General features: G+C 37.9%; 1 protein-coding gene across 1 annotated transcript in view; it reads left to right on the top strand.

Annotated features, from left to right (window-relative positions):
* Window positions 1-14,422, top strand: part of PLPPR5 (phospholipid phosphatase related 5) — a 45,160-nt gene that overhangs the window by 26,869 nt on the left and 3,869 nt on the right. The window contains 2 exon segments of the mRNA XM_075760014.1: window positions 6,586-6,762; window positions 8,402-8,521. Coding sequence (XP_075616129.1) covers window positions 6,586-6,762; window positions 8,402-8,521 — 297 coding nt within the window.

The raw sequence follows: 14,422 nt of genomic DNA, 5'->3' as shown, positions 1-14,422 counted from the left end.
TAAAGCCATAAACTGGCAATAAGTTGATCCAAAGTCCTTGCTCTCTGAGGGGGTGAAGTAAACCTCATACTTGTGTGATTTCAGTGATCATTTCAAAACAAAGCCCATGCTTTATCTAATAATTCCCCTATCTTGTTCCATTTAAGTGTAGCCATGTCCTTATCACATACCATCTGTGCATATTGTCTTGTTAACAATAGCTTCTTTTTTTCATCTAAGTTCTTGAGTCTTCCTTTTTCCCCCCCTCCCCCTCTTTTGAGAGTGGGTGGCTGCTATGGTAACTCTGAATTCCCCTCCTGCTGAAAGTACAGTCTTTTTCAAACAATTCTATTGCTAATATTTAGACCTCTCTGTAATGTTTGCCTCCGTTATTTTCTCTCAGTACCTATCAAGAAAGACTTAGCAATGGAAATGTTGAATGGCAGCACTATGGTTAGGCATTTTCTCTACCCTGCTGCAAACACAGACACTTTCAAGTATGCATTACCTGTCTTCTTCAGACTTTTAGGTTTATTTTTCCCAGTGTACCAAGAATTCTCAAAATGAACTACTGTAAATCTATTCCAAAATCTCTAACCAAGCTGGCTGCTACCTAGATTTCTCCTTAGGTGTCTGCTCAGCTCATCTTAGATCTTTTGTTTGTGTTTGGCTTGAGTTGGGCTAATAAGTTGACTGGATGCTTTCACTTCTTATCAGCATTGCAATTCACCCTTTCTCAGCTGCAACAACATCTGCTAACATAGGAATTAAGGCAAATGCTGCAAGTTTATTAAATAGAATATAATTGTATAAACCACGTTTTGATATGTGTAAGCTGACACAGGCTGTACAATTAGAGGTATATGTTGAAACTGCCAAGTATGCACATACTTGGGTTTTTTCCACAGCTGAGGCACAGAAATGAGAAGTCATGAGTGCCTTTTTTGGTAGGATTTCAAAGTGATATATGAAGATTTAGTCAGTCTATTCCCATGGAATTGAATGACACCTGTGACTAACAGTTGTCCTTTGGTACTGCAGACCTACGGGATTGGTCATTGCTAGATGTAGTTTAAGACATTTTAATTCATTCTATAAAATTTGGGGTTTTGTTGTTTTATTCTTATTGTGTTGGACAAGAGCAGTTGGCAGCCAACCTGTCTGTAGGGTAGTGTTTGAACTTGGTGTTACCACATTTCAGACCTGCTTTGGAGTTGTAATGATAGAGGAGCAGGTTTAATGACTTCATAATTGACATAGTCCATAGGTCTGTAGACTGCTTTTGTTGCTTTGTATGGTGAACCCTTGGCCTCAACTATGGCCTCAGGAGGGCTAGCAGGTAAAGCTGACAAATAATTTTTTCCACTCTGCAAAGCTTTTGTTGGGCCTGTGATCATCTTTTCTGCAAGGTTCTTGCTCCTGGCATTTTGCTGTATTGTCTTTGCTGTTTACTGTGTTCGTAAGTCACTGAGAAAGGACAGCAAGGCAGTCTGGGTCACAGTGCTGGCAACATGGTGACATTCTGCTCAGTGTCACTCCTTGATCCAGTGTTTAGGTGTAGGCCTTGTCTCACCTCTCCTTCGTTTTGAAGTGCCTGTTTGGCACCTGCTCAATGGGCAGCTGGCAGAGGCATGACAGGCCTCTCTTTGGTAGGCTTTTAGGGAGTGTTCAGGAAGAAAAGGAGTAGCAGAGCCACCTTGTTGAGTTTTGTCCATTTTTTTGTTAGGAAATTGAAGAATTAAAGGATTCTTTTGGCTGCTTTTCAGGGGCAGTGTTAGGAAAATGACATTTCTTTTCGGTACCTGGTGCAGCAAGTAGAAGTATCCCTTGATACAGATTGTACAGCATCTATCATGGGCTTCATATATTGGGTGTATTAGTTACTTTCAGGCTGGATAGTAAAGTTGCAGTTTGATCCAGGGATTTATCTAAAGGCCTCTAGATTTTTCTTGTCAGTCAATCCTTCACTACAATTCAACTGTTCAGGATAATAACCTCTGTAGACTGAATCAGCTTCAATTAATATGGAGTGTATCTTACAGTCCTGGTACGTTGAAGGATACCTCTGTCCTTTTCCAGTTGTTTAGACTTAAAACTGTGGGGAGCTTATAGTGGGAAACTTACTTAAATGGGAAGCATTTCTCGAGCTTTCTCTTCCATTAGCCAACCCAGACCCCTGACTTTGAAAGCCAATTTTTATCTAGCATCATTAATAATTACTGCAAAACTTATGGGGAAAGCTGGAGGAGGCTTCAAAAGTACTAAAAAAGTCTTCAGTGGGCAGTTGCAGAAAGACTCAGATGATTTGAGAATGACTGTGGTTTGCTTTAGAAATAATTTCACCCAATAATTATTAATTAAGGAAGCTGAAGAGCTTTTAGATTGTCAAACAGGATTCTAACTAAACATTGAACTTGGTTATAGACTACCATCCACTATAGCCTGCTACTTTTTAAGCTTTTTGATCTCCAAGTGTCTCTTTTCTTGTCAGTATGATGAGTATTGAAAGTTGTGCATTCCTCAGGTGGAATATCTATAACATTACTTATATTACTTGAATAGTTCAAGATTCTTTCTTTAACAATAGCACATTATAAAAGCAAAACAAAACATGAGATAATTTATATTTGGAGCTCTGCCTGGGATAGGTGCCTGTACAGTGATTCCTTCTTCTTTCTGCTTGTCATTTCATGAGTCAGTATTCTCTTCCCACTAATGGACTGGTCTGTCTCTTTGTCAGTCCCCCAGACCATCTGCTTTAGGGAGGACTGAAACAGCAAGCACAGAGAGGATCTTCCTACCCACATCCCTGGGCCCCAGGATGTAGGAACATTTTTCGGCTAGGAAAATTAACCTTCCTCCTGGCTGGTACACCCAGCCTGATGACTAGCGCCACGCTAACTAAAATGGGACTCTGGGAGCTATTATGTGTGTGTTTGTGTACATAGACGTTTCTGTGGGTGAGGCTAAAGATAGCTGAAAGATGATGACTAGGAAGAGCTTGCAGCATAGCCCAGGAGGCCACTTTGTCCTGCACTTGACATATAATTCCTGTTCTTCTCTTACATGTTTTGGAATTACTTTTTTTTGCACTGGATTTAGGACCTGTTTCACATGAGTCAGACTTGCAACATGACACTTTTGAAAGCTTTCCCAGTGCAAGCTAAGTGCCAACACTATGATTATTCCCTATATTGTCACCTGAGATAGTCAAGTCGGAAACCTCACAGGTAGCTTTGTCTTTGGTGGTGATGGTAATGATTCTAACTCTTTCAAATACATATTTTCAAAACCACTTCAATTAAAGTTTTTCTTTCAATTTATGAGGTTCTCTGAAGACTTCACTTCCAACATCTTGAAGACCGAAGGGCAAATGTGTGTATTTTCCTGAAAATCTAGTAAATATTGGTATATAGAATGATCAGATAACATCCATCTCCTTATATGGCTCTCTGCCAGTGTCTGCTTGCTGGGATCACCTTGACATCTTTTCATACTAAAAATCTTATTTCAGGAAAAAGGAAAAGCAATAGCAGAAGCTCTTCAAGAGAAAATTCACTGCTGATCTGATGTTGCAGGAGAACGTGCAGCCTGTAAAATCAATTCTAACTACTGTATCAATCCTTGACCTTACATACAATATCTTTGCTGTTGGTCTTGCTGTTGACTACTTTAAAAGATTTCTTTAATTAGATTTCTCCTCTTCCAATTTCTGTTTTTAAAAGGAACTTGTTCAGTAAACATCTTTAGCCATGTAAAAATTTATATTGTCATTCATTCTCACTAATGTTTTTGAATCACAAAGCTATTTTCCTTTGTTGATACTGCATTAATAGTTATGAAAAGTAAGAGAAGAAAAATCCTGTCATCTTTTCAGGATGTTTATTCTTTGGCAATTACTGACTCTGTTTTTTAGCTTTCCTTCCAGAATCAAGAAGAAAACAACTGCTTAATTGTATTTTATTCTTAGTTCAAATCAGATTCCTGACTGAGTTGACTGTGTTAATATATTGTACTAGCACTGCAAGAGGTCAAGTTTAAAAATGAACATTATGAATCCTGGCTTGGAAGAGTCTACGTTTGCTATGTAGAGTTTTGCAAATACGCAGACTTTTCGCTACACCGTTTCAGGAACAGTTTACCCTATTTCTATTGATGCTTTAATAATATTTTAATATAATAATATTCTTGATATCAGTGGTGTCTGTTCTTTAAAGGATAGATAGAAATGGTACCTATGCTGGCAGAACCCTCAGGTTATTTTGAATGATAGACTGGGCATGACGATCTTGGCTGTACACGTAGGAAGGCACTTGGCAAATGGAGGTCTTTATTACTCATGTGAGGCCCAGCGCGAGCCTGCAGTTGTTTCTGCTCACTCAGTGCTTTGCCTGAGTAGGGATTTGAAGGACATGCTTGATTGTAAAAAGATTCTGAGAATTTTCTGCAGAGCACTTTTCAGTTTAGCTCTCTATTAAAAATGTTGACGTTTGACTGAAGTACTGCAGAATCAAGTATTTGTATTATAATGTGTTTTCACTTCATAAAAATTGAGATCATCTTCTTGGGCGATGACCAGGTATTATAGATAACTGAAATATGTCACCGAGACCTGCCTCAACAAGCTACACTCTTGTTTGAGTTGATTTATCCTTCTCAGTAGTCATTTTGATTTAATATTCCACAATACAGAATTAAATACAGGATACCTTCCTGCCAACTTCCCTGTGTGAACTTCACACAAGCTATATTTGAAATTTGGTGATCTTGCTGCGCATTCAGAATATTAGAATATTTTCTCTAGCACCAGATGTTCTAACATGTAGTGTGAATCTGGATAATTGTGGTAGTATCCAGGAGTACAATGAGACTCACTAAAACAGAGGGTTACTGAGTAAGTCAGCATGCACTGCTCTGTCTGTAGCTTGAAGAAAACCAGTGGGGCTAAAAAGCTGGAAATTAAAGTTGCAGTTGTCTTATCAGCATTCTACATGGTAAAGAGTAACTCATTGAAGAGAGCCAGCAAAAATAGAAGGAGCTAAAAGGATAAACAGCAAAGGGAGAAACGCTATTTCTGAAATGGTCTAGGAGGAGGAGAGGAGAGATGTGGTTTGGAGATACGCCCCAAAACTCTATTTTTTCAAATCTTTGCTCTGTTTGTCTTAGTTGAAAGCTTGTGACGAATTTGCTATTCATCACGTAACCTACACTGAAGATGTATGTGGTGCAGTACTCTGCTGTGATTTGCACCTTAAGCTTTGATTTGTCCTCTAAGCCATGGGTCTTTCTCTAGCGTTTTGAACAAAATGACTGTCAGATGTTGGTCTTTTCAGACAAGCTCTGACCACTACTTGCTTCACTTAATTTAACGTAACTGTAACCACACTTCTTAAACTTCTTGACTGGATTATTGTAGCACTTTGTAACTGATTACGCAGTAAATTCAGCTGAAGTTTCAGACAGCACAAAAAAACCCCCGAAGGACTGCCCATTTGTTAGCCAAAATGTACTGATTCTTCAATGCGGATTCATCTGTTTCCCTTTGCATTTCAAAGTGATGGCATTACACACTTGGAGTCTCTAGTGAAACTCCATAGAAAATATTTCCATTTTTCAATCTAAGATCTTCAACTCTGTCCAAATATGAATGGTTTAGGGATTTCAGTGGTTTAATTGCAGAAACATCTTCTGCAGAAAGTAAATACTTTTTTCTTAAAAATCTTGTTAGTTGAAGTGTAATTTTTCAGGGGGGAACTTTCAAGCAGCCTTAATGCCAAGATTCAAGAGAATGGAAATTCAAAGATTTGGTATTAATTTCTTCTGTTGGCCCATCAGAGCTTGGAAAGTGCCAGCTTAAACCTAGTAGTTACTAATGCACCCTTAAGGCAGAAGAGCTGCTCTGCCACCAGGCAGTGCTTTTCATTCAGTAGTATTGCAAGGGAGGGTTAGAGTGCAAGCAGGGCAGATTGATTTCTCAGAGTTTGATGCATGAAAGTTTCTGCATTTAGATTGGTTTGTGTGCTGGGAGAGGATTGGTACTAAACATCCTCAGTTACCATCTGTAAAGTACAGGGGTGTATTAGTTCAGCACTTACTGAAACTATTGCACATTATTTATAAAAGATGCTGGCTTTAGTTCAAATTTCACTGCTTTTTGACAAATCTCTAGGTAATCACATGGAGAAGTTATGTATGAAGAAAGGCATTTGCTAATAAAAACAAGGCCTTGATGTAGCCCCTTTCAGGGTAAAGACCTTTTTCTATTATTGTCAACACAGCACAGTGAAAAATCAGTCTCTTTACCTCTGTGCATAAATAAACACATAGATTGGGAGTAATAAGATAGGATTGTCTAATTTGCCTGTTCTTTTGTGGGCTTTTCAGGTTCACATAAAATGTAATTTTCCTATGTGGTCTAATTCTTTTTCTATATCCCTAGGAAAAGGGTGTGATGACTTTAGCTAGCCCTCTACTTTATTATTTCTTTACCAAAAAAAAAAAAAAAGCCAAATACACATGGTCTATTCAAACAAAATGTAGAGATTGTATTCACCAATTAATGGGAGATACCATCAGTCTTATACTTTCTTCCTTTCTAATTTTCAGATGTATATCACCAACACAGTAAAAGCCAGAGGAACAAGGCTTGCAAAACCTGTTTTGTGTCTGGGCTTAATGTGCTTGGCTTTCCTTACTGGAATCAACAGAGTAGCAGAGTATCGAAATCACTGGTCAGATGTAATAGCAGGATTTATAATTGGAATATCTATAGCAGTATTTTTGGTAAGTGTATATCTGTGTTGCTTCTGTTTGAAAAATATCAGTGTATAGTTTTTTATCTCTTCAGAAAAAATATTGGTAGCCTTGACTTTTCAGACAACTAAATGACAAAAGAGGTGTTTCTAATTTTTGTTTTTAATTAATTTTCTGTTTCCTTAGTTATATTTACATACACTCAGAGATGTGAAGTCAAAAAAGGACTGATTAAATGATCTCTTTTGACTTCCTTATAAACCAGATTGTATCATTTCAACCAATATTTTTTGATCAAGCTCCACTTTAAGCAAGTGTATATCCTTCAGAATAACATCTAGTTATGATTTCATGTATAAAGGATTAAATCTGGTATAGTGATACCTACACTGATCAGAGAATAAGTAGCATTTCCAGCTTTAATGTAAACCCATTGAATTCCTTTCATGCTAATTCAGGTTTACATTGAAATTTTACGTTCTTTTCTATCTAAAAAAAATCCTTGTTTAGCCTTTTCCTTTTCTGGAAACCAGATCATTAGTCGCAATTCACAATGACTAGTGTCAGTGTCAGAAAGCTGCTGCTAATCTATTAATCACCTTCACTGATAACTTCAGTGCAAGACTATGGCATAAAATAGGCACTGCTGTTTACTGCCTGCAAGTTTGTCTGCCTTGGCAGCTTGTAATAGTACTAAATACACCTTTGAATTTTTTCCCCATGAAGACAGTTTTGAGCTTGATTCTTGGATCTCAAGGTCTTGATCTTGGATCTGAAGACTTGGCTTGGCTGAGAACTCTCACAGAGATGGCTGATGTGGGTGTTTTCACTTCTCTGAGAAATGTGAGGGCAGCTTTAGTCTCCTTTAAAATATACCTGCTTGCGTTTCCAAACGTTCCCTTCCACACAAGGTGTCCAGGAGTTATTTTGTTGCTCATTTTTAAGAAGTTTTTCCATTCTGTTTGTGCCCCTAAAGTCATAAAAGAGAACAGAATAGGAAAGAAATCTCTCCCAGCATTTTTTCTTGTATTTTGTGATTTATATTGCATAAACTCCTTTGAATAGCATGACATCAAATTTAGTTGTGTTTTGAAGAAAATACAATGGGCAAACATTGCTGCTGAGTGTCTAAACTAGTAGAAACACTAACCAACTGCTATATATCACATTCCTAAATCCCTGCGCGAGAGTCACTGCTACCCTGAGCAGGTTTAGAGTTTAGTTCTAACTTGGGGATGGTCCTTGCCTTCTTATTCCCCCTCTCTCACTCTCCATTTGAGAAAGTCTTTGCTGGTCGAAACTTAGATGGTACTGGCCCTTCACAGGAATTTAAGGTTACTGCCATATTCTGCTGCACATGCTCTGGATATCTATTCATGACATTGCTTATTGGTATTCTATTATTTAGCTTTGGTAATGGATTTGCTTTTAGATAAGAGAGTTTTTTGGTTCTCAGATGATGCGTGTAACAATAAATTGGTTGAAAATCTTTTGTCTTGAAATATTAATTAAAGATTTTCTGTAAAACATGAACTTCACATTTCTGTGTTTCTACTGTAAGCTGTGACTAAAGCTGGTGTCAGTTCTGCCTAATTATGGATGTCAGGATCAAAGCTCAAAAAAATGAGTAGTTCCTTAGCTATTCTATTTATCTTCTAATTCCTTCTAGGTTGTTTGTGTGGTAAATAACTTCAGAGGACGTCAGGCAGAACACGAACATTCTCATATGGATAATCTGGCCCAGATGCCCGTGATCAGCATACCCCGAGTAGAAAGCCCTTTAGAAAAGGTAATGTCTGACTTTTTTAAAAACAATTAAATAAAATGTAGCTTTCCTGGAAGGATTGATCCCAAACTATCTTAACAAGAGTGCCAAGGTAATCAGTTTTAAAGTAAGGAGACATGGCAGTGAAGGAGAAAGAAGGGAAGAATTAATTCAGAGACACTTCTTGGGAGACTCTGCATGTCACCTCCAAGAACAATCGCTACATATTAGTCCAGTTTACTGCTGTAGCCACTGCTAAGTCTGTGGATTCAGGCTGAGTAGATTTGAAGCCCTCTTTCCTTATGTTCCTCAAATAAGTTTGATTAACGCTTTGGCTGAGAGTCCATGGCGCTTGAAGTACTTAGAAAATTGAATCCCTGAGCTCAAGGAGTTACGCAATTCAGGTACAAGTGGCATTTGTCCTATTGCTTCGGGTATGTCCTCAGTTAGTATAGAACATGGGATGCAGTCCCTTCTGGATCAGCTGTGGGGCTTTTATCAGGCACATGCTAGCCCCAGGCTGGGACACCCACTTGGAAATGCTGGGGATTTGGCATCTGCGCTAGTAGGGCAAACAACTTAATGAACGTGATAATAATAGAGAGTAACGTGGGTCATACAGTAACTGCACAAAAGCCGAGATCTCTTGCCAAAGCAAATGGGATTTTGGACTAGGACATGCTAGTGATAGTCTCCTGGTTATGCCAAGGCTTTTTGCATGAGTAAGTATTGCGATGTGTTTAAAATTTTATTTTAGTTTCCTGTAATAAAAATATATGTTTTTTGAAGATGATGTTGTACTATGTAAGTGTTAGGTAAGGTTATGTCTGGACAATTTTATGAGCAACAAGCACTGAAATAGATAGCATAACCAAATGAAGAAAACATTTTAGGCATTTTTACCAGGGGGAAAGTTTGAAACCAATTCTACTTTTTCTAATTACTTTATCTGTCATTATTTGTTAAAATCTCTTGTGTTATGCCCATATTTGAAGATAGTAAACAATTCTACATTGGGCAGGGCACCAAAAATATGTTTTTATGGCATTCTTTTAAATCCAAATTACTTCTGATATTTTTTCATATTAAACATGAGAAGAAATGTTTTTAACCACTTCCCAGTCGGGCTTAGTCACTGGAAGTGGTGGAAGTTGTCCTTTAGTAAGAATTGCTGCTATCCCTGGGTTTGTTATTCCTTTCCTTGAAAGGAGAGATTTCTTTTTAGAATGATCGAACACACCTTTTTGAACCAGATGTGTCTAAGCTACTTCTGCTGATATCTTGTCATAAGGAGGTCAGAGTCCCATTTGCTTGAACAAGCTTTTAGGTGATGAATGTGTATCTTCAAAATAATCCATTCAGTAAACTTTCTGTAAAAAAGCAAAACAAGATGCCAGTTGGCCTAGGACATACCACACTAATAAGAACATGTCTTATTTACTCTTGGAAATGTGTGGGGAGTAAATGTGCTTGGCTCTTCCACAATAGAAGCCATTTCTGCTACTCAAAAGCCATCATGGGTAATAAATGTACATTCTGTGGCTGTTGAAATTTTTATTTGCTTTCTGTGGATACAGACCTCGTGCTAACTTAGTGTTTCTACCTGATTTGACACCCTCTTGCTCATGATGAACAATGCTCTTTTCCTGAGACTTGGCCTAGGCAAGATTGAGATGTTGTGGGGAAAGTTATGGGAGAATAACTTTCCCCACAAAAGGGAAAGGTGGTGGCAGGAATAATGTTTGCTCTGCTTGAGGATGACTTCTACCATTTGTGCACTTCCCAGGACTCTATTATATGAATGAGCTTCTTGCCTTCTGAACCCATATTCCCGTGGCAGTAGTGGGTAGCTGTTGCTGTCATGGAACTTCTCTCTAGATAATTAAATTGGGGGCTGTCTGCAGGGTGTTAACACTTGATGAGATCTGAGTGTATGAGTTCATCTTGGTCTATGTTGCAAAGTCTTTCTCCTTTCCAGACAGAGAGGATGAGATGGAAGGACAATAATGTGGAGACTTTGCTGTTTGTTGGGAAATACTTACTTCTGTTTCCACTCTCAGAAATTTTAAATTTGAATTAGCAAATAATTGATGAAAAAGTTACTTACATGTGAGTGCTTTAGGTGTTGAGATTTTGTGTATCTTTTTTTTTTTAATACTTAGTCTAAAGTTTTAGATAAAAGCCAGACCCTGTTAAATAAAAGGCACTAAGAGTAATACTTATGTAGAACTAAAGTCTAAATCGAGCCATCTCAATTAACTACCAACACTACAAGAATTATTAACTTAGTCTTTGCTTTTTACCTCCCTTCTTATTTTACATTCTTTGCTCTCCTCTGGAGAGAGGGAGAGGTGCTAAATAATTTGTGTGCTACTTGCCTTTCCCTACTTTAGCCACATGCAAGTTACTTTTCACTACATTTCAGTTCGGGCTATTCCAGTTCCATATTCTGAATGCATATACATTTACGTTTGGCTTATTTTAAAGCTGTTTTTCCTTATTCTTAGTCTGCAAGCTCCTGTGCCAGTATTACAGACAGTTTACTGTCAGAAATTAGCTATTACGAGTAGCACAAATCCTGACTGACTGAAGTTATCATGGGCTAAGGCAGTGCTAGCATGAAGCAATGCAACTCTGGTATTTAAAAATAATAACTATATGGGTATCTGGGAGCGACCAATTCAAAGATGCTGTCTTAAAGAATGAATTTATTAGAAATGCCTACCAGATGGGACCTCACGCATTGCAATTTTGTTATAAATTCACCCATAAATGAATAAGCACATGGTGCTTCACACAGATCTGGAAGTACCTTATTTGTATGTTTCCAGATCTGCTACTTGCTATTCCAGTGCTTTTTCCTGCCGGAGAACGAATGCTCTTAGCATGCTTGGCATGCTCTCTGTGCTGCCACTGTCTGAGTTCTGGTGGAGGTCAAGAGCTAGATTTGAAGTGCACTTAAATAGGAATATGTGTACTTGTAATATTCTGAATTGAGCTGCTGCTGGTTAATGACAAGGGTAGATCACTGTTTGCATGACACTTCTGTTTAACTGTGGTGCATGTAGATGATTTAGCTGTTCTGCACGGGTACCCACATCTCATGCACTCAAATAAGCCATAGTTGCAGAGTATCTCCTTGAAGAATCCTTGCCAGAGCTGGCTCAACAACGCAGACTTATTGCTTTCACCTTGACTACATTCATCCTCGGAAGTAATGAAAAGAACGAAAGCCAAGAAACTTCATCACTCACTCCTTTTCTCTCCTGTCTCTGCCCTTCTTCATCTCCTACAAGACAATTTGTGTTTCAGATAGCTGGCATTTTGGTACTAAGAAGTCTTTAATTGATAGGCGCAGTTGCGTGCACACAGCATGGCCTAGGGACTCAGGTCTGGTCCCTATGGCTCTCCGGGGAGACTGATCGCCTATCACTGAGCTCACAGGCTAAAAGCAAAACGCAAAGATGTTTTAGCTCATCATACTATGGGCAGATGGGGGAAAGGGTTTGTGTCTATTTTTGCTACTTCAAAATATTTTAATTGAGAAGTATCCAAATACTATTGTGCTTGATATCCAAAAGTGTACATGGGTATCTGTACAGTGTTATAGTACATGTATGTGTATCTCCAGGATGGCTTAGATTAGCTTACACAGTCCATGTGCTTACATTAGCTTTTAGGCAGGTTTTCAGGTTTCTGTTGTCATAATGGTTCTCTCCTGATAATACAGTATGTTAAAGGAGATATAATACAACGTTGTTTCACACACAGAAACACATACCCAGGAGAAGCAGCTCATAAAAGACCATAAGCAATTTTGTTTCGATGTCAAGCATTTGAATTTGCATTCATGTCCCACTCTTCTGCTTAAGTCTACTTCTGGGGGACTGTACAAGAATTATTTCTGTTTGAATGCAAACTGTGATCACCACATCTAATGTTCAAATAAAATCATACTTAAACATAGGAAGTGGAACAATATATTCATTGTGACCTCCTCAAATATACGTATTGTAGGTGTTACAGAATCAAGGTATTAGTAACAATCAAGAAGATCCTTTGCAACGAAACTCCCTCAAAGCACGCATCATTAGGTTCTTCTGCTGGATCTCAGGAATGGACCATTTTGAACATCTTCATATAAGGCAGTAAACACGTGTGCAAGAGTGCACATGAGTGTTTGTGTGTGGAATTGAAGCAAAGGCAGATGCCGTGTGGTGGCAGCATTCTGTGCAGGTCTGCAACATTTTAAATGGGGAATTTAATTCAAACTCTTTCATTTCTCTAAGAATGTGATTTGTCCAGTAAAAGCATAAAATATACTTCGCTGACCCAGAGAATTCTGTATGATAACATTATTATTATTGTATGGTAAATTATCATTTGCCTGAACTACTACAGTAGTGTTTTTCTATTTCTTTTAACAAACTCCACTGTGTGAAAGACTACAAACAATTTTTCAAATTCCTGTTTTCAAAAATGGGAAAATCTTTTTAGGATTATGACTTTTTGAATATTTCTAACTGTGTTCATGAGAGCAGAACAAAAAAATTTCAGGTAAAAAATATTTGAGATATATAATGACAACTGCAAACCACAAAAAAGATGTTGTGGATTTGTTTCAATGCTTTAACAGTATAGAATTGCTTATAAACAGAAATTAATTAAAATCTTAACAGAAGATATACAGATATGGATCATTTCCCTCCAAAAACCTGCACTCAAGGCTTAGCCTTCAGCTTTTGTATTTCTTTTAGTGGTGTGAGAGCACGGTTATGAAGCATGCTTTGTTCATGTTGTGCTGACACCAAGCTTCTACTGTCAATGTAGAATGAATAATACAAAAGCTGGTGTGCCTGTCTGTGAAACTGCTGCCATTGAGCAGACCCTCAGCATATTCTAATTCTTTTGAATATTAATTCTTAATACTCATTAATATTAATTCTTAATATTCTAATAATTTCCCATGGAATTGGAGAAGCTGAGGTCTTATGCATGGTTTTTGTTTGTCTTCTGCATCTGTGTGAATCTGTTTGCTGATGGTGGTTAGTAGCTCACATTGAACTTTGTCACAGTAAATCTAAGCACAAGTAAAAGAGCATAGTAAGAGAGTTGAAATGCAGTTATTCAAGAGGGGTGCTGTTTGTTTATTTTTTTTCTGTAAAAAGTCTCAGCGAGACTTATTTGTAGATTTGCCTGAGACAATAACATATGACAAAGCATGAATACCCAGACAGTTGCATGAATCTGTATCAGGGATTCTTGTGATCAGCAAGAGATTAATTTTGACCTAGTTATACATTATCCTGCTGAGTCCATTGGAAGTCAATTGACAAGTCTTCACTAGGGTCCAAATCAATAGCTCCGCAATTGGTAGCTTAGCAGCTCTCTCTGAGAGTTTATTGAGGAATGGGATTTTCTTCTGTGTGGTTATATCCCATGGTCTGTATGTCCTTCCAAGGATGGTGACCTGCTCATCTTGGAAGTATAGCTGGCGGAAGCGTTTACCACATTCTCCTTTCCCAAGTAATAGTTACCCAGTCCTGAATTAATGCCACATGAAAGAGCATTTGGTTCTCTGCGTCACAGACAAATGTGTGTCACTTAGAGAAAAGGATAGCACATAGCAGGACTTGAAAGAATTTATTAGAATGAATAATGAGGAATTTTTTTCACCTCTAATTCCTCATTTTTGAACCAATAAAATGAAAATTTAGACTGATACTAGTTTAAGTTGACAGGATAATTTTCAGGTCTAAATAAGGAAAAATGAAGTAAACACTGTGAAGAAAACGTCATAATAGCCTCACAGCAACTCCAGAGTCCTTGAGGTTGCACAATGTTTCGTGTTTCCTGTACTGAAAGCAGATGATGGCCAAACAACTAAAATGCTTTGAAATGTTAATGTTTTGTTTTCTAATTAGG

The sequence above is a fragment of the Balearica regulorum genome, chromosome 8 (assembly GCF_011004875.1).
Source record: "Balearica regulorum gibbericeps isolate bBalReg1 chromosome 8, bBalReg1.pri, whole genome shotgun sequence".
Lineage (NCBI taxonomy): Eukaryota > Metazoa > Chordata > Aves > Gruiformes > Gruidae > Balearica > Balearica regulorum.
The sequence above is the reverse complement of the archived record's forward strand: the minus strand, read 5'-3'. Positions and strand labels throughout refer to the sequence as shown.